The 18355-nt window shown below is 41.9% G+C and overlaps 1 protein-coding gene across 1 annotated transcript in view; it reads right to left on the reverse strand.

Annotated features, from left to right (window-relative positions):
* The window catches only part of LOC136871672 (uncharacterized), a 114151-nt gene extending 97588 nt beyond the window's left edge, over nucleotides 1-16563 (reverse strand). Inside the window, exon 1 of the mRNA XM_067145171.2 lies at nucleotides 16474-16563. Within this exon, the coding sequence (XP_067001272.1) occupies nucleotides 16474-16549 (76 nt within the window). The 5' untranslated portion in view covers nucleotides 16550-16563. The remainder of the gene's footprint in view (nucleotides 1-16473) is intronic.
* Nucleotides 16564-18355: the final 1792 nt, after the last annotated feature.

Below are 18355 nucleotides of genomic sequence, written 5' to 3' on the forward strand. Positions count from 1 at the left end.
CAACCTAAGGATCTCGAATCAATAAAACGACCTAATGATAATTTTATTTATATAGATATCTGAACAATACTCTTATTCTTCTGATTAAGAGGAGTGAAGCTTCTGTTCTCTTTGTGAGCTAGTTATCGTCCATGTTTCACTTCCATGCGATGGCACGCTCCAGACGAAAGTCTTCAAAAACATCTTTCTAATTCCTATATCAATGTTCGAAGTGAGCAAATTTCTTTTCCTAGAAAGACTTTCCTTGCTTGTGCTAGTCTGGATTTTATGTCCTCCTTACTTCTGCCATCGTAAGTTATTCTACTACCCAATTAACAATATTCAACTACTTCCTTGAAGACTTCCATTAAAACTACATTACCTACCGGTAATCTAATATCTTTTGCATCACCAGTCTTCATTCAACTGCACTCCATTACTTTTGTATTGGATTTATTTATTTTCATCTTATACTCCTTCTCCAAGACTGTGCCCACACCATTCAGCAATTTCTCCAGATCTTCTGCAGATTCAGATAAACTAACAATATAATCTACAAATCTCAGATTTCCTCTCCTTAGATTGTGATTGTGACTGTACACAGATCTTACACTATTTTGGCCGAGGAGGAGGAAGAGACATCATTTTTTTTTTTTTGCTAGGGGCTTTACGTCGCACCGACACAGATAGGTCTTATGGCGACGATGGGATAGGAAAGGCCTAGGAGTTGGAAGGAAGCGGCCGTGGCCTTAATTAAGGTACAGCCCCAGCATTTGCCTGGTGTGCCGATAGTGGGATTCGAACCTACTATCTCCTGGTTGCAAGCTCACAGCCGCGCGCCTCTACGCGCACGGCCAACTCGCCCGGTGAAGAGACATCATCGAACTCATAATGATTAGATGGCAAATTCAATTGTACGAGATCTTAAGACAGAATTCTTGACTCCAAAATGAATACGAAGTACCCCCTCCATTCTAGCTGATAACATAAACAGGCGTAACTCGTGAACGACCGATCACAGGGCATACGGAATATTTATAGGGACGCTTTGTGTTGTTGTGAGGTGTACGATACACGCTCCAATTACTTCTCACATTTTTGGGAAAATGTATAACAGTCTTTTTTATACTTTTTTTTTACAAACTGCTTTACGTCGCACCGACACAGATAGGTCTTATAGTGACGAAGGGATAGGAAATGCATAGGAGTTGGAAGCGACAGTGGCCTTAATTACGGTACAGAATCAGCATTTGCCTGGTGTGAAAATAGGAAACCACGGAAAAATATCTTCACGGCTGCCGAAAGTGGGGTTTGAACCCACTATCTCCCGGATGCAAGCTCACAGCTGCGCGCCCCTAACCGCACGGCCAACTCACCCGCTATATATAACAGTTTTTATTAAATACTGGCCCCGCGGTGTAAGGGCAGCGTGCGTGCCTCTTACCTGGAGGCCCTTGTTCGATTCCCGGCCAGGTCAGGGATTTTTACCTGCATCTGAGGGCTGGTTCGAGGTTCACTCAGCCTACGTGATTACAATTGAGGAGCTATCTGACAGTGAGGTAGCGGCCCCGGTCTAGAAAGCTAATAATAACGGCCGAGAGGATCCGTCGTGCTGACCATACGACACCTCGTAATCTATAGGCCTTCGGGTTGAGCAGCGGTCGCTCGGTAGGCCATGGTCCTTCGGGGCTGTTGCGCCATGGAGTTTGGTTTGGTTTTATTAAATACGGTACCTAAAACTGCCATGCTCTGATACCTTGCTCTGTTGTATGTACGGTAATCAGCAGAATTTGTGCAGGCAAAATGAATAACAGTGTGAAACTAAATTTCATGCCATGAATTTCACGCGTTGTCCAACCCATTTAAGTCTCAAGGTTGAGGTGCTCTGTCAGTATTATCCATCGTCTGTTATCAAGTGATGACTGAGGGATGAAATCTCATGAATAGCATTGCAAGCGAAGGACGTTTGGAATAAGAGAGCAATTCTCACTTTACGCTAACAAACAGTTTCAAGAGAACCGTCTGAGTCACCTTCTGCTGCAAATACATTGACAAACACACCAGTGTTTCCGCTTCCTCTTTGCGCTTAAATCCGAATCTAACAATAGTACTGCAGTTCCCACATGCGATGACACTTTTTAGATTCAGAGGAAAACATCAGAAGTAGGCAAATAAGCTTGCAGGTTATCACGAGTTTTAAAATATGTTTACAATAACCTACCCAATCTTCAACTTTACGCGGAATATATTTCAGAAGTTTACCTCCCTCACTGAGTGGTTTAGTCAACTCCACTATTGGATTAGGAAGATGAATTATTTGTATATTGATGTTTCGTACCTTTTTAAAGTAAAGTTGCCCCGCGGTGTAGGGGGCAACGCGTCCGCCTGTCACCCGGCGGCCCCGGGTTCGATTCTCGGCCGGGCCAGGGGTTGTTAATTGTAATGATTAATATCCCTGGCCTGGGGACTGGGTGTTTGTGACGTCTTTAATCATTTCCTCACACACAACATTCCACAGTACCGCCATTCAAATTACACGCAGGTTCATACAGTATGGTGCCAGTGGGGGCAAAGATCCACATGGGTCGACGCCCCGAACAAATAGCATTTAAAACAAAACAAAACAAAACAAAACAAAAAAGTCATTATGTAAGGCTGTGCTCTAGTCTAGGGACATCGATCCTACCATTTACTCGGTGGATACGAGCTCTATTCCCGGTCAGATCAGGGCTTTTTATCTAGATATGTGGGCTGGTTCGAGGTCCACTTAGCCTACATGAGAACAATTGAGGGTCTACGTGGCGGTGAGATAGTGGCCCAGATTTAGAAAGTCAACAATAACACCGAGAGGATTCGTTGCGCTCACGATTGTTCTTAGCGGCACGTCATTCTTGTGTATTTTTGGGAGGCCATAAATGACTGGAGGTACCGGGTCTGAATTTAGTAAGGGATAAGCGAAAAATGCATCCATGGTATCCCCTGCCTGTCGTAGAGGCGACTTAAATAGGGACCAAGGGATGATCGAATTAGAACCATTGGCTCTGCGACCCATGAGTTAGCCCGCTATATTTCATCACTGTTACAGCCAGAAACAGGGAAGACAGAACATCACGTTAAAGATTCGAAACACCTCTTTCAGAAGTTACGTGAGCTACGAGTGGACGAAGGTGACATCCTGGTATAAGATTTAATGTTACGTCACTTTTTACTAATATACCCGTAGAAGAAAAGCTTGCTTGCATCAGACAATACCTATCTGAAGACTTGACCAATCTGGCAGCAGTTAGTTTAAAATCTACTTGCTTCTACTACAAAGGGGATTATTACGAACAGACAGAAGGAGCAGCAATGGGTTCACCTCTGTCACCAGTAGCTGCTAATATTTTTACGTTGTGGGTTACTGTAGTCACGTCCTAGTTCGTGAACCATGGGCAACGGCTGAGTGGCCTAGTAAGTGGTCCTGAGAGTCGGGATACCAGTTGCTATGGAATGGGAATGGGCATCTCGGACATATTCTGAGTCATGGCCCTCCTTGTGCTCAGGCGGCTAGGACTATACAATCCACCGGTGGTCCATAACCCGTTAGAGGAGAGATCCTCACTTGGACTATGTGCAAGTAGGGCAGCATCCTGCTTCATGAATCGACCGAGCTCAGAACATTTTAAGCAAGCGTCGGACCTATGGGAGTAACGGTGTCCCACTCCCATTTTACAGGCGAGGGACTCCTTGGAAACAACTTGGCGAACGAAATGGAATTCGATGGGGAGCTATCAATATTAATGGGGCTTATGGAAGAAAGAAAGTAGAACTGGCTGAGTCAGCAAAGAGGATGCATCTGGATGTGCTAGAAGTAAGTGATATTCGGGTAAGGGGAGATAACGAGGAAGAGATAGGAGATTATAAAGTGTACTTGACGGGTGTTAGAAAGGGAAGGGCAGAGTCTGGGGTAGGGCTCTTTAACAGGAATACCATTGCACGGAACATAGTTTCTGTTAGACACGTAAATGAGCGAATGATGTGGGTAGATTTGTCAGTTGGAGGAATTAGGGAGGTACATTCAGGGAAACGTGATGGCCTAGGGAGCGGTGATAAGGGAACAGGGAACTGGAAATCAAGTAGGGATGACATAAAATTGTTAGTGTTGAACTGTAGAAGTATTGTAAGGAAAGGAATAGAATTAAGTAATTTAATAGATATATATTCACCAGATATTGTAATAGGTGTTGAATCATGGCTGAGAAATGATATAATGGATGCTGAAATTTTCCCACGGCACTGGAGTGTGTATCGTAGAGATAGGATAGGAAGGGTGGGAGGCGGAGTGTTCATTCTGGTGAAAGAAGAATTTGTAAGCTACGAAAAAGTTAAAGATGAGACACATGAAATTCTAGGTGTAAGGCTCATTTCTAAAGATAATAGGCAACTTGATATATTTGGAGTGTACAGATCGGGAAAGGGTAGCACTGACGTGGATTCAGAATTATTTGATAGGATAGTCAGCTATGTGGGAAACGACATGGAAAGAAATGTGATTGTAGCGGGAGATCTGAATTTGCCAGATGTCAATTGGGAAGGAAATGCGAACGACAGAAAGCATGACCAACAAATGGCAAATAAGTTAATATGGGAAGGACAGCTGATTCAGAAAGTGATGGAACCAACCAGAGGGAAAAATATCCTGGATGTGGTGCTGATAAAACCAGATGAGCTCTATAGGGAAACTGAAGTAATAGATGGTATTAGTGATCATGAAGCTGTTTTTGTGGTAGTTAAAAATAAATGTGATAGAAAGGAAGGTCTTAAAAGTAGGACTGTTAGGCAGTACCACATGGCTGATAAAGCAGGCATGAGGCAGTTTCTAAAAAGTAGCTATGATCGGTGGAAAACGGTAAATATAAATGTAAACAGACTCTGGGATGGGTTTAAAGAAATTGTTGAGGAATGCGAAAACAGGTTTGTACCATTAAGGGTGGTAAGGAATCGTAAAGACCCACCTTATTATAATAGAGAAGTAAAGAGACTAAGAAGGAGGTGCAGACTGGAGAGAAATAGAGTTAGAAATGGCTGTGGAAGTAAGGAGAAATTGAAGGAACTTACTAGAAAATTGAATCAAGCAAAGAAGGCAGCTAAGGATAATATGATGGCAAGCATAATTGGCAGTCATACGAATTTTAGTGAAAAATGGAAGGGTATGTATAGGTATTTTAAGGCAGAAACAGGTTCCAAGAAGGACATTCCAGAAATAATTAATGAACAAGGGGAGTGTGTATGTGAGGATCTTCAAAAGGCAGAAGTATTCAGTCAGCAGTATGTAAAGATTGTTGGTTACAAGGATAATGTCGAGATAGAAGAGGAGACTAAGGCCAAAGAAGAAATAAAATTTACATATGATAACAATGACATTTACAATAAGATACAAAAGTTAAAAACTAGAAAAGCGACTGGAATTGATCAGATTTCTGGGGATATACTAAAGACAATGGGTTGGGATATAGTACCATATCTGAAGTACTTATTTGATTATTGTTTGGTCGGAGGAGCTATACCAGATGAATGGAGAGTTGCTATAGTTGCCCCTGTGTATAGAGGAAAGGGTGATAGACATAAAGCTGAAAATTACAGGCCAGTAAGTTTGACATGCATTGTATGTAAGCTTTGGGAAGGCATTCTTTCTGATTATATTAGACATGTTTGTGAAATTAATAACTGGTTCGATAGAAGGCAATTCGGTTTTAGGAAAGGTTATTCCACTGAAGCTCAACGTGTAGGATTCCAGCAAGATATAGCAGATATCTTGGATTCAGGAGGTCAAATGGACTGTATCGCGATTGACCTGTCTAAAGCATTTGATAGGGTGGATCATGGGAGACTACTGGAAAAAATGAGTGCAATTGGACTAGACAAAAGAGTGACTGAATGGGTTGCTATATTTCTAGAAAATAGAACTCAGAGAATTAGAGTAGGTGAAGCTTTATCTGACCCTGTAATAATTAAGAGGGGAATTCCTCAAGGCAGTATTATCGGACCTTTATGTTTTCTTATATATATAAATGATATGAGTAAAGGAGTGGAATCGGAGGTAAGGCTTTTTGCGGATGATGTTATTCTCTATAGAGTGATAAATAAGTTACAAGATTGTGAGCAACTGCAACGTGACCTCGAAACTGTTGTGAGATGGACAGCAGGCAATGGTATGTTGATAAACGGGGTTAAAAGTCAGGTTGTGAGTTTTACAAGTAGGAAAAGTCCTCTCAGTTTTAATTACTGCGTTGATGGGGTGAAAGTTCCTTTTGGGGATCATTGTAAGTATCTAGGTGTTAATATAAGGAAAGATCTTCATTGGGGTAATCACATAAATGGGATTGTAAATAAAGGGTACAGATCTCTGCACATGGTTATGAGGGTGTTTAGGGGTTGTAGTAAGGATGTAAAGGAGAGGGCATATAAGTCTCTGGTAAGACCCCAACTAGAGTATGGTTCCAGTGTATGGGACCCTCACCAGGATTACCTGATTCAAGAACTGGAAAAAAACCAAAAGAAAAGCAGCTCGATTTGTTCTGGGCGATTTCCGACAAAAGAGTAGCGTTACAAAAATGTTGCAATGTTTGGGTTGGGAAGAATTGAGAGAAAGAAGAAGAGCTGCTCGACTAAGTGGTATGTTCCGGGCTGTCAGCGGAGAGATGGCGTGGAATGACATTAGTAGACGAATAAGTTTGAATGGCGTTTATAAAAGTAGGAAAGATCACAATATGAAGATAAAGTTGGAATTCAAGAGGACAAACTGGGGCAAATATTCATTTATAGGAAGGGGAGTTAGGGATTGGAATAACTTACCAAGAGGGATGTTCAATAAATTTCCAATTTCTTTGAAATCATTTAGGAAAAGGCTAGGAAAACAACAAATAGGGAATCTGCCACCTGGGCGACTGCCCTAAATGCAGATCAGTACTGATTGATTGATGATTGATAGAATTGTGTCCCTGTATTCACCATGTGAGGGTGCAGATGAGGATGAAGTTGACAAGTTTTATGAAGCATTGAGTGACATCGTAGTCAGGGTAAACAGCAAGGATAGAATAGTGCTAATGGGCGATTTCAATGCGAGAGTTGGGAATAGAACTGAAGGATACGAAAGGGAAATTGGTAAATGTGGGGAAGATGTGGAAGCTAATGGGAATGGGAAGCGTTTGCTGGACTTCTGTGCTAGTATGGGTTTAGCTGTTACGAATACATTCTTCAAGCATAAGGCTATTCACCGCTACACATGGGAGGCCAGGGGTACCAGATCCATAATAGACTATATCTTAACAGACTTCGAATTCAGGAAATCTGTTAGGAATGTACGAGTTTTCCGGGGATTTTTTGATGATAAAGACCCCTATCTGATCTGTAGTGAACTAAATATCTCTAGGCCTAAGGTAGAGAAAGTGAAATCTGTCTGCAAACGAATAAGGGTAGAAAATCTCCAGGACGAGGAAATTAGACGGAAGTACATGGATATGATTAGTGAGAAGTTTCGAACAGTAGACATTAAGCAGGTTCAGGATATAGAAAGTGAATGGGCGGCATACAGGGATGCTGTAGTAGAAACAGCCAGGGAATGCCTTGGAACAACTGTGTGTAAAGATGGGAAAAGGCGAACATCTTGGTGGAATGATGAAGTGAGAGCAGCTTGTAAGCGTAAAAAGAAGGCTTATAAGAAATGGCTCCAAACAAGGGCCGGGGCAGATAGGGAGTTGTATGTAGATGAAAGAAACAGAGCGAAACAAATAGTTGTTGAATCCAAAAAGAAGTCATGGGAAGATTTTGGTAACAACCTGGAAAGGCTAGGTCAAGCAGCAGGGAAACCTTTCTGGACAGTAATAAAGAATCTTAGGAAGGGAGGGAAAAAGGAAATGAACAGTGTTTTGAGTAATACAGGTGAACTCATAATAGATCCCAGGGAATCACTGGAGAGGTGGAGGGAATATTTTGAACATCTTCTCAATGTAAAAGGAAATCATCCTGGTGGTGTTGTGAACAGCGAAGCTCAAGGGGAGGAGGAAAATGATGTTGGTGAAATTATGCTTGAGGAAGTGGAAAGGATGGTAAATAAACTCCATTGTCATAAGGCAGCAGGAATAGATGAAATTAGACCTGAAATGGTGAAGTATAGTGGGAAGGCAGGGATGAAATGGCTTCATATAGTAAAATTAGCGTGGAGTGTTGGTAAGGTACCTTCAGATTGGGCAAAAGCAGTAATTGCCCCTATCTATAAGCAAGGGAACAGGAAGGATTGCAACAACTATCGAGGTATCTCACTGATTAGTATACCAGACAAAGTATTCACTGGCATCTTGGAAGGGAGGGTGCGATCAGTCGTTGAAAGGAAGTTGGATGAAAACCAGTGTGGTTTCAGACCACAGAGAGGCTGTCAGGATCAGATTTTCAGTATGCGCCAGGTAACTGAAAAATGCTACGAGAGGAATAGGCAGTTGTGTTTATGTTTCGTAGATCTAGAGAAAGCATATGACAGGGTACCGAGGGAAAAGATGTTCGCCATACTGGGGGACTATGGAATTAAAGGCAGATTATTAACATCAATCAAAGGCATTTATGTTGACAATTTGGCTTCAGTGAGAATTGATGGCAGAATGAGTTCTTGGTTCAGGGTACTTACAGGGGTTAGACAAGGCTGTAATCTTTCACCTTTGCTGTTTGTAGTTTACATGGATCATCTACTGAAAGGTATAAAATGGCAGGGAGGGATTCAATTAGGTGGAAATGTAGTAAGCAGTCTGGCCTATGCTGACGACTTGGTCTTAATGGCAGATTGTGCCGAAAGCCTACAGTCTAATATCGTGGAACTTGAAAATAGGTGCAATGAGTATGGTATGAAAATTAGCCTCTTGAAGACTAAATTGATGTCAGTAGGTAAGAAATTCAACAGAACTGAATGTCAGATTGGTGATACTAAGCTAGAACAGGTCGATAATTTCAAGTATTTAGGTTGTGTGTTCTCGCAGGATGGTAATATAGTAAGTGAGATTGAATCAAGGTGCCGTAAAGCTAATGCAGTGAGCTCGCAGCTGCGATCGACTGTATTCTGTACGAAGGAAGTCAGCTCCCTGACGAAACTATCTTTACATCGGTCTGTTTTCAGACCAACTTTGCTTTACGGGAGTGAAAGCTGGGTGGACTCAGGATATCTTATTCATAAGTTAGAAGTAACAGACATGAAAGTAGCAAGAATGATTGCTGGTACAAACAGGTGGGAACAATGGCAGGAGGGTACTCGGAATGAGGAAATAAAGGCTAATTTAGGAATTAACTCGATGGATGAAGCTGTACGCATAAACCGGCTTCGGTGGTGGGGTCATGTGAGGCGAATGGAGGAGGATAGGTTACCTAGGAGAATAATGGACTCTGCTATGGAGGGTAAGAGAGGTAGAGCAAGACGACGATGGTTAGACTCGGTTTCTAACGATTTAAATATAAGAGGTATAGAACTAAATGAGGCCACAACACTAGTTGCAAATCGAGGATTGTGGCGACGTTTAGTAAATTCACGGAGGCTTGCAGACTGAACGCTGAAAGGCATAACAGTCTATCATGATAATGTATGTATGTATGTACTTTGATTAAGTGCTTCTATCGTTACGTGGATGGCACATTTTCGGTCTGCCCACATGGAAGGGAAACATTACATGAATTTTTGGAGCACCTACATTCCATTAACAGTAAGATCAAATTCACAATGGAAGTAGAAAATAAGGTAAATTACCTTTTCTTGATGTGTTGGTATACAAGAAGAATGATGGTACACTAGGCCACGCAATGTACAAGAAAGCTACACATTCTGAAATATACCTTCGTAAGTCCTCACATCACCACCCCTGTCAAAAAGCAGCTCTCCTTCGAACGTTATTTACTAGGGTGACGCTGATAACCGCTCAAGTGCATGAAGAGAACTGACAACATCCACGAAGAAGAACGGCTATACGTCAGGAGACATAGCACGAGCTGTGAAGATCAAGAAACCTAACAGGGATAGTACCAACCAGGACTACAGTAAAAAGAAAAAAATCCTTCCTTTCTTGGCAGGTATAACTGACAGAATAGGGTCCATTCTTTGAAGTACAATATCATTCAGTTTTCACCACAAATCCCTTTTTCTGACCATTCAAAGAAAAACCACATCTTGAAACACCGGGCGTGTATGAAGTTAAAGTGGTTGTGGTTGCTCATATATTGGCATGACAAAAAGACTTGTTAGCACCAGGGTGAAAGAACACATCAGGTCGGTAAAGAATGTCACTCTTCAATGCTCCACGGAGAAGGACATAAGGCAGTCTGCCATAGCAGAACATTTCTACAGTACAGACCATGAAATCCTCTTTGACCAGGCGAAGATCATCGCGCCTGTAAAATACTTCTATGCTCGACTGGTAAGGGAAGCCATAGAGATAGAGCTACACCCAAATAACATCAGCAGGGAAGACGGCTTCAAGTTATCAAATACATGGAGACCTTTACTGCAGAAATACATAACACCACCATGGAACAGCGGAACGCACTCGGGAAACTGTCGACAGAGGGTGGTGAATCAGTAACTTCCTTCCCAACCAACACAGCACAGCGCGACGATCCTTGAGTCCAGTTGTGGGGTAGGCCGTGGATAGCACGGTCATGACTTCCATGTTCCTTCGAAGAATTTATTTGCTCACTGTCGGAGGCAGAACTTCACATGCACTGATTAAGGCCAATGCAATTTGGCGGAAAGTTCGGCTTTATTAAATAAATATATATAGTGGCTTTAATCCAGTTAAACATTTATTTCTTTACGTTAATACAATGAGCCACGAAAACCTACGTTCATAAAAATACTAATTACCTTACTTCAGAACCTATTATTACCTATTTATTCAACTGTTTACGCATTTATATTTACATTTGTTACCTGACTCGGAATGAAAGTAAAATCTTGTTTATTTGTGATTGCTGAAGGTTATTTTTAATATCTTATTAAGATATATATATAAAATATTTTCAAGTGAATGCACCTTAAATTTATTCATATTATTGATGTATAATCAACGTAATTTCAGTTTTTAAAAGTTTTTAAACAAGTGTATTTATACTCAAGTTCTTCTATATGTCCAGAAGAATATGAAAGTTATCTATCAATAATAAATCGGGCAAGTTGGCCATGCGGTTGGGGACGTGCAGCTGTGAACTTGCATCCGGGAGACAGTGGGTTCGAACCCCACTGTCGGCAGCCTTAAAGATGATTTTACGCGGTTTCCCATTTTCACACCATGCAAATGCTGGGGCTGTACCTTAATTAAGGCCACGGTCACTTCCTTTCCACTCTTAGGCCTTTCCTATCGCATCGTCGCCCATAAGACCTATCTGTGTCGATGCGACGAAAGAACATTGAAAATAAAAAGAAATAAGAGTTTTACTGTCACGTAAAAGAACTCATGCGGGGCAACATTCCGGCAGCTCGGTGACTCTGAAAACCATAAAAGTAGTTAGAGGGACGTGACACAAACAACATTATAATTGATAATAATACGGTCTAATTGTACAAGTTATTATGTGACATGTTTTAAAATGTAAATGAGCATATTGGTTGTTTTCTTTTTAAAATTGTACGTACAATCATTTATATTAGTGTGTTATGCCGCAGGATTTCCTTTACGTGCCAGTAAATCTGCTAACACGAGGCTGATGTATTTTCGCTTACAACAGCACAAGGTGTTCTGTTTATTGTGTAGATATGTCTGTGCGTACAGCACACTGACCCAGAGCAAAGTACGTCACCAGCGGTCGTTTGTTACGACTGGCACATTCGCCACAACCTTCTCGTAGTAGCCTGTGACCTTGAGAGGCTTGTATGAAAGGAATGGACTTTTAGAGCTCCTGTTACTTATGCAACTCTCCCTACACAACCGTAGAACGGGCTGATGACACTGCACCATTAATAAGTTAGCATTCTAATCAACACGGTATTATCGCACAAAAATTCGATTCTAAAGGAAGGAAGGAAGGAAGGAAGGAAGGAAGGAAGGAAGGAAGGAATACATCGTATCCATCTCAACATTTAATGGAATAACTATGAAGATAGGGACAACCATTTACCCCCTGTGGATGGGGGATGCAGGCGAAGAATACATCCACGGTGTCCCCTGCCTGTCGTAAGAGGCGACTAAAAGGAGGACCAAGGGATGATCGAATTAGAACCATAAGACTACTTGTAATTAGTACCACCACTCGGGGAACACCATGTGTCGCTTTTACTTGCGTGTAGTACGACTATGCTAGGTAGGACCTACACAACAGGTTTGTGATTAGTAGCGACAGTGTGTGAATCAGTGTGAGTTTTATAGTACCGGTGATTAGTACTACCCTATGAGCAACACCATGGATGAGCGACACCATGAATCTGCCTTGCCTATGATTGGTACTCACTATGTGAGGAACACCACGGGATAGTAAGAGTCCCTCTGATTAGTACACCTATGTGAAGAACATCATAGGTTTGTGTTGCCTATAAATGGCGCCGCAATGTGAGAAACACCAAAGGTCTGTGTTACAAGTGCGCATTACATTACCTGTGAGTAGTACCATAATATGTGGAATACCGCGGGTCTACGCTACTTTTGATTAGTACCGCAACATGACAAATACAATGGTTCTACACTGGTAGCGATAAGTACCATTATGAGGAGTCAATGTCCTGGATTTTGGACCCCTTTAGACTACAAGCATCATAGATTCAGAATTGTGCTTTAGAAGAAGTCCCTTGGTCAGTAATAATATTGTGTTTTCTTTTTGTTATTTGCTTTACGTCGCACCGACACAGATGTGTCTTACGGCGACGATCGGATAGGAAAGGCCTCGGAATTAGAAGGAAGCGGCCGTGGCCTTAATTAAGGTACAGCCCCGGCATTTGCCTGGTGTGAAAATGGGAAACCACGGAAAACCATCTTCAGGGCTGCCGACAGTGGGGCTCGAACCCACTATCTCCCGATTACTGGATACTGGCCGCAATTAAGCGACTGCAGCTATCGAGCTCGGTATACTATTGTTTAACGCTAGTTTCTGGGAATGTGGAGCATTGCGGGTCGGATCCACTGATTGTTTTAAATTCATATCCATCCATTCATTCTTCATCATCACGTTTTAAATTCTGGTCAGTGGATGATTTTGGACTTTTAAATTGTCATTACATTTCGTACAATTAGGGGCCGATGACCTAGATGTTAGGCCCCTTTAAACAACAAGCATCATCATCATCGGACAACCATTTCAAGGGTGACCGATGGCACGATTCGACGCAAATCCTTGACAAATATTTTAAAGACGTAGCTATACTTGATGAGTAGGAGGACCATAAAATCGTGGGAGAAACGCAATATATTTTACCTTCTGACTTAAGAGTATTAGATGATTTTTGAAATAGTTACCGTTAACGTAAATGAATTAAACTTTTATTATATTGTGTGTTATTGTTTCAGGATTTTTTGTGCTGACGTACGGATATACTTCTTTGAAGTGTGTCCCATGCTGAGCAGAGAACTTCATGGGGAACAGAAACATATCATCATAATGTGTTACTTTCTCGAAAGAAAGAGGGACTGGTTAGAAATGACTTTAAAAGCTTGAATTATTTTATGACAAGAATAAAGTCATTTGGCCAAGTGAAATACATTTCAGTTGTATAATGAAAATGATTTGTTTTAAATCATTATGCTTATAGGAAAAATTGTGATAGTAATGAAGTTTTAACAAACGTTTCAGACGCTTCACAATAAAGTAGCTTCATTTTTCATAATTTTCCTTATTTTTCTATCATATTGGTGCAGTCGACTATTTCTTCTTCCTATTGGTTAATGTTGACATAAACGATAGATTTATATTCTTTGTTAACATGTGTACAGGAGATCAAGGCCCACGTAGTAAACTCTCTGCCTCAAACGGCCTTCAGTTTGCGATCTTCCATTGAAGGAAAACATTGCGGTATTCATTCGAATAACTGGATGAACCGTCTGCAAGTTAGGGACAGTCACTACCAAAGATTGAATTTTGGTCCTTCCAGCTAAGAAGTTAATGCCTCAACCATTTAGCCAACATTAAATCTGATTATACCGAATGCCATAAAACTTGCCATACTTCATTACATGCTGATAATTTTGTTATTTGTATTCCAGGGCACTGCGTAATAGAAGGTAATGAACGAGATAACGCACTAGCATAGAAGGAGCTAAGGTTTCAGTTATTATCAGGAATGTAATAACTTACCAACCTGCCAAAATGACTGTCATTTAATAAATGTCACTATCATTCACTGGAGGGTTAATGACGTAGATTTTAGGCCCATTTAAACAACAACAACAACAACAACAAAAACCACCACCACCATCATCATCATCATGCACTGGAAGAGAGAATATCTCGGAAGGCGTGGAAAGAAAGATTCTCCAACATCCCAGAGTTCCATGGATACAAAGCGTTTCAAGGGGAGTTACCGCCACTTACGGAGTTGATTACTGAAGAAATATTGAGCAAGAAAATGTTATATGAGCTTGTGTCCTATTCTCAATACTTACAGAGTTATAATCATTTGAAACTTGTTCGTAAAACACATAGTTTTTGAGTTTCTTTCTTTGCAAACGTAAAATAAAATGTATTCACAAATAATCTCTTATTTAATTGGCTCGCATTCTGATGTTCTTATTTTTTTTGCTAGGGGCTTTACGTCGCGCCGACACAGATAGGTCTTATGGCGACGATGGGATAGGGAAGGCCTAGGAGTTGGAAGGAAGCGGCCGTGGCCTTAATTAAGGTACAGCCCCAGCATTTGCCTGGTGTGAAAATGGGAAACCACGGAAAACCATTTTCAGGGCTGCCGATAGTGGGATTCGAACCTACTATCTCCCGGATGCGATGTTCTTATTATTCTGTATATGGAAAAATTAATGTTTTCGCCTTTCTGTACGAAGCAAGTAAGGAATTCAAAACACACTTTGAGCTTCAGAACACGAGGCTATTAAATCAAAGATTTTTAATTGTGAAGAGTTTTATTGTACCATTCAGACGACAGGAACTAAAGACATTGTATCTGTTTAACAAACAAATTTCAAATTGTGGTAACTCTGTATTGATAAGAGGATGGAGCGTAATATGATATTTTTGCTCAAAATGTCTTTAGTAATCAGCTCCGTAAGTGGCAGTAACTCCTCATGAATCATTCTGTATAAAGGAACTGATCTTGTAGTTTTGAACTGAAGTTGGCTGGTTGAAAGGTGGACGCAAGTACCCAGCCACAGGTTGGTAATAACCAGAGGGAGAGGTCATTGCCACTACAATAGGAATCACACCACACCACACGTAGTAAAGGGAAGGGAGGCCCATTCTTAATTTCAAGAAGATGGATCTCCCCATCTACAACTGCGCAATGAAGTCGCGTATTAAATTATGATCATATAAAATAGGGCGAATATTTTACAGAATTATTGTGGAGTATTAGAAGAGGGAAATTTGTATGGGTTAAAACTAATTATGCAAGATTAGCTTACAACATCCCTCTTCGTTTCCTTGAAATGTACAAAATCACATTTTCATAAGTAAAGTATGGTTCCTATAATGGAATTTTGGTTGTTTTCAGAACACGTTGACAATTTAAGATCACCGAGCTCGATAGCTGCAGTCGTTTAAGTGCGGCCAGTATCCAGTAATCGGGAGATAGTGGGTTCGAGCCCCACTGTCGGCAGTCCTGAAGATGGTTTTCCGTGGTTTCCCATTTTCACACCAGGCAAATGCCGGGGCTGTACCTTAATTAAGGCCACGGCCGCTTCTTTCCACTTCCTAGGTGTTTCCTATCCCATCGTCGCCGTAAGACATATCCGTGTCGGTGCGACGTAAAGCAAATAGCAAAAAAAAAATAATAATAATAAAAAAATAAAGATCTTTCGATATTTCTTCTATTAAGTCTGTACTTTAACGTTAAAATTCATATCACCCAAATAGCTAATTGTGTTTTTATTTACACTTTCCACTATAGAAATATCATACTTTAGACATTCAGTACCTTCCTTTATTTTCGATTTAATGATTTGTAACTTTCACAAGATCATTGTCATTAAGTTCTTGAAGGTGACGGGAGGTCGAGAGAGACTGGTTGCTTCAGTCGTGTTTGACTTCCGTCTCTTGGCACAACGTCAAGCGGTCTGCATGCAAATTGCTTTCCAGCTATACGGAAATTATTGGTGTAAGAACTGCTGCAACAGCTAACCTCTCAGCAGTAAAATTCTTTCCTCAAGCATGCAATAATCTACCCAGAAAGAAACATTTTAATGTTAGAGGAAGTCACCATCCTTAAACACACCGTAGAGATGAAAAAGTGAATGGCGCCGTTCTAGTGAAAGTAACAGCCTTACTCTAATTAAGCTTATCTGGAGGAGTGTTTAGTTGAACAGGAGGCTGAATGTCATTGGCCCTTGTACTCACCTGCGCCTGCTGCCAGGTTGACGACGTGGGTAAGGTTGACGGCTAACATGATGGCAAGAGATGACCGCACACGCATAGCCGCAACCTGTGATCTCGGCCCACTGCTGCCTTACGTTCGCTCAGTGCCTGCCAGATATTGATCGTCCGACCAGAGGGGAGGGCGCCCAGATTGATTGAGCCGGCGTGGCGTAGAGTACGCGCGGGGGAAACCACCCTCACACACGGCGCGCAAATCTACGTACACAATAAGAGTAGTTCCACTCCTTCCCGACTACTTTACGAGCCCTATTATCATCTGCTTCAACGTTATCCTCTTCAGGCACTGGATAACGAGCAAAAACCTATTGATTAAGGAACCTCTTTTTTCCACAAACTCGGACCATTATAGTGCTCATTCACTATAATGTTCTACATCTCTTTTTTCCTTTACAGTTTGTTTGACATCTCACCGACATCGATAGGTCTTATGACGACGATGGGATGGGAAAGGGCTAGGAGTGGAAAGGAAGCTGTCGTGGCCTTAATCAAGGTATAGCCCCAGCATTTGTCTGGTGTAAACGAAATGGGAAACCACGGCAAACCATCTTCAGGGCTGGCGACAGTGGGGTTCGAGCGTACATCTTCCGTATGCAAGCTCATAGCTGCGCGGCCCTAACCGCACGGCCAACTCGCCCGGTTTCTGTGTAATGAATAGATTATGTTATTAGTTTTCCGTCGCACTAACTACTTTTACGGTTTTCGGAGACGCCGAGATGGCGGAAATTTGTTCAGCGGGAGTTCTTGTTCGTGCCAGTAAATCTACCAACAAGGGGCTGACGTAATGACCACCTTCAAATACAACCGGTCTGGGCCAGGATCGAACATGCCATCTTGGGCTCAGAAAGCCAGCACTATGCCGTCTGAGCCACCCAGTCTGGCTGGTAGTGCGATGTGTATTAAGACGAACACAAACACCCAGCTAGAGGAATATTTTCACGTCAGCGATGCTCGCCGTTTATGGACTCGGCAATAAAACCTGAAATTCATGAATATCTCCATTATTATAGCGTGATTAGTTCAGTGGCTTAGCTGCTGGCTTTCCATCCAGAACGCCGAGGTTCGAATCCCGTCGAGATCTTCATCTCAAGAATCACGTGACGTCAAGAAGGGCATCCGGTCTTAAACCCCGGCTAAAACCAAAATGAGCATGGGAGGCTCCAGTGACCCCAGAAATAACTTGGACAAGCTGAAGCTGTAATAATATTACGGTAAAAATATATCAGATATACAATATTGGACATTTTTCCAGTGCATCTTGTGTACTCTTTTTAGATAGTACTGATATTCCCGTAGATGTCTAAAATTTGAAAATGTAATCATCGTGAATATCTTCGCTGTTATTTTTCGTGCGGCAAAAAAAAGTATGAAATATAAAAGAATGACAAATATGTTGTCGCCTCTGTGGTGTAGTGGTTAGTGTGATTAGCTGCCACCCCCGGAGGCCCGGGTTCGATTCCCGGCTCTGCCACGAAATTTGAAAAGTGGTATGAGGGCTGGAACGGGGTCCACTCAGCCTCGGGAGGTCAACTGAGTAGAAGTGGGTTCGATTCCCACCTCAGCCATCCTAGAAGTGGTTTTCCGTGGTTTCCCACTTCTCCTCCAGGCGAATGCCGGAATGGTACCTAACATAAGGCCACGGCCGCTTCCTTCCCTCTTCCTTGTCTATCCCTTCCAATCTTCCCATCCCCCCGCAAGGCCCCTGTTCAGCATAGCAGGTGAGGCCGCCTGGGCGAGGTACTGGTCATACTCCCCAGTTGTATCCCCCGACCAAGAGTCTGAAGCTCCAGGACACTGCCCTTGAGGCGGTAGAGGTGGGATCCCTCGCTAAGTCCGAGGGAAAAAC

Source organism: Anabrus simplex, chromosome 1, assembly GCF_040414725.1.
Source record: "Anabrus simplex isolate iqAnaSimp1 chromosome 1, ASM4041472v1, whole genome shotgun sequence".
Classification (NCBI taxonomy): Eukaryota; Metazoa; Arthropoda; class Insecta; order Orthoptera; family Tettigoniidae; genus Anabrus; species Anabrus simplex.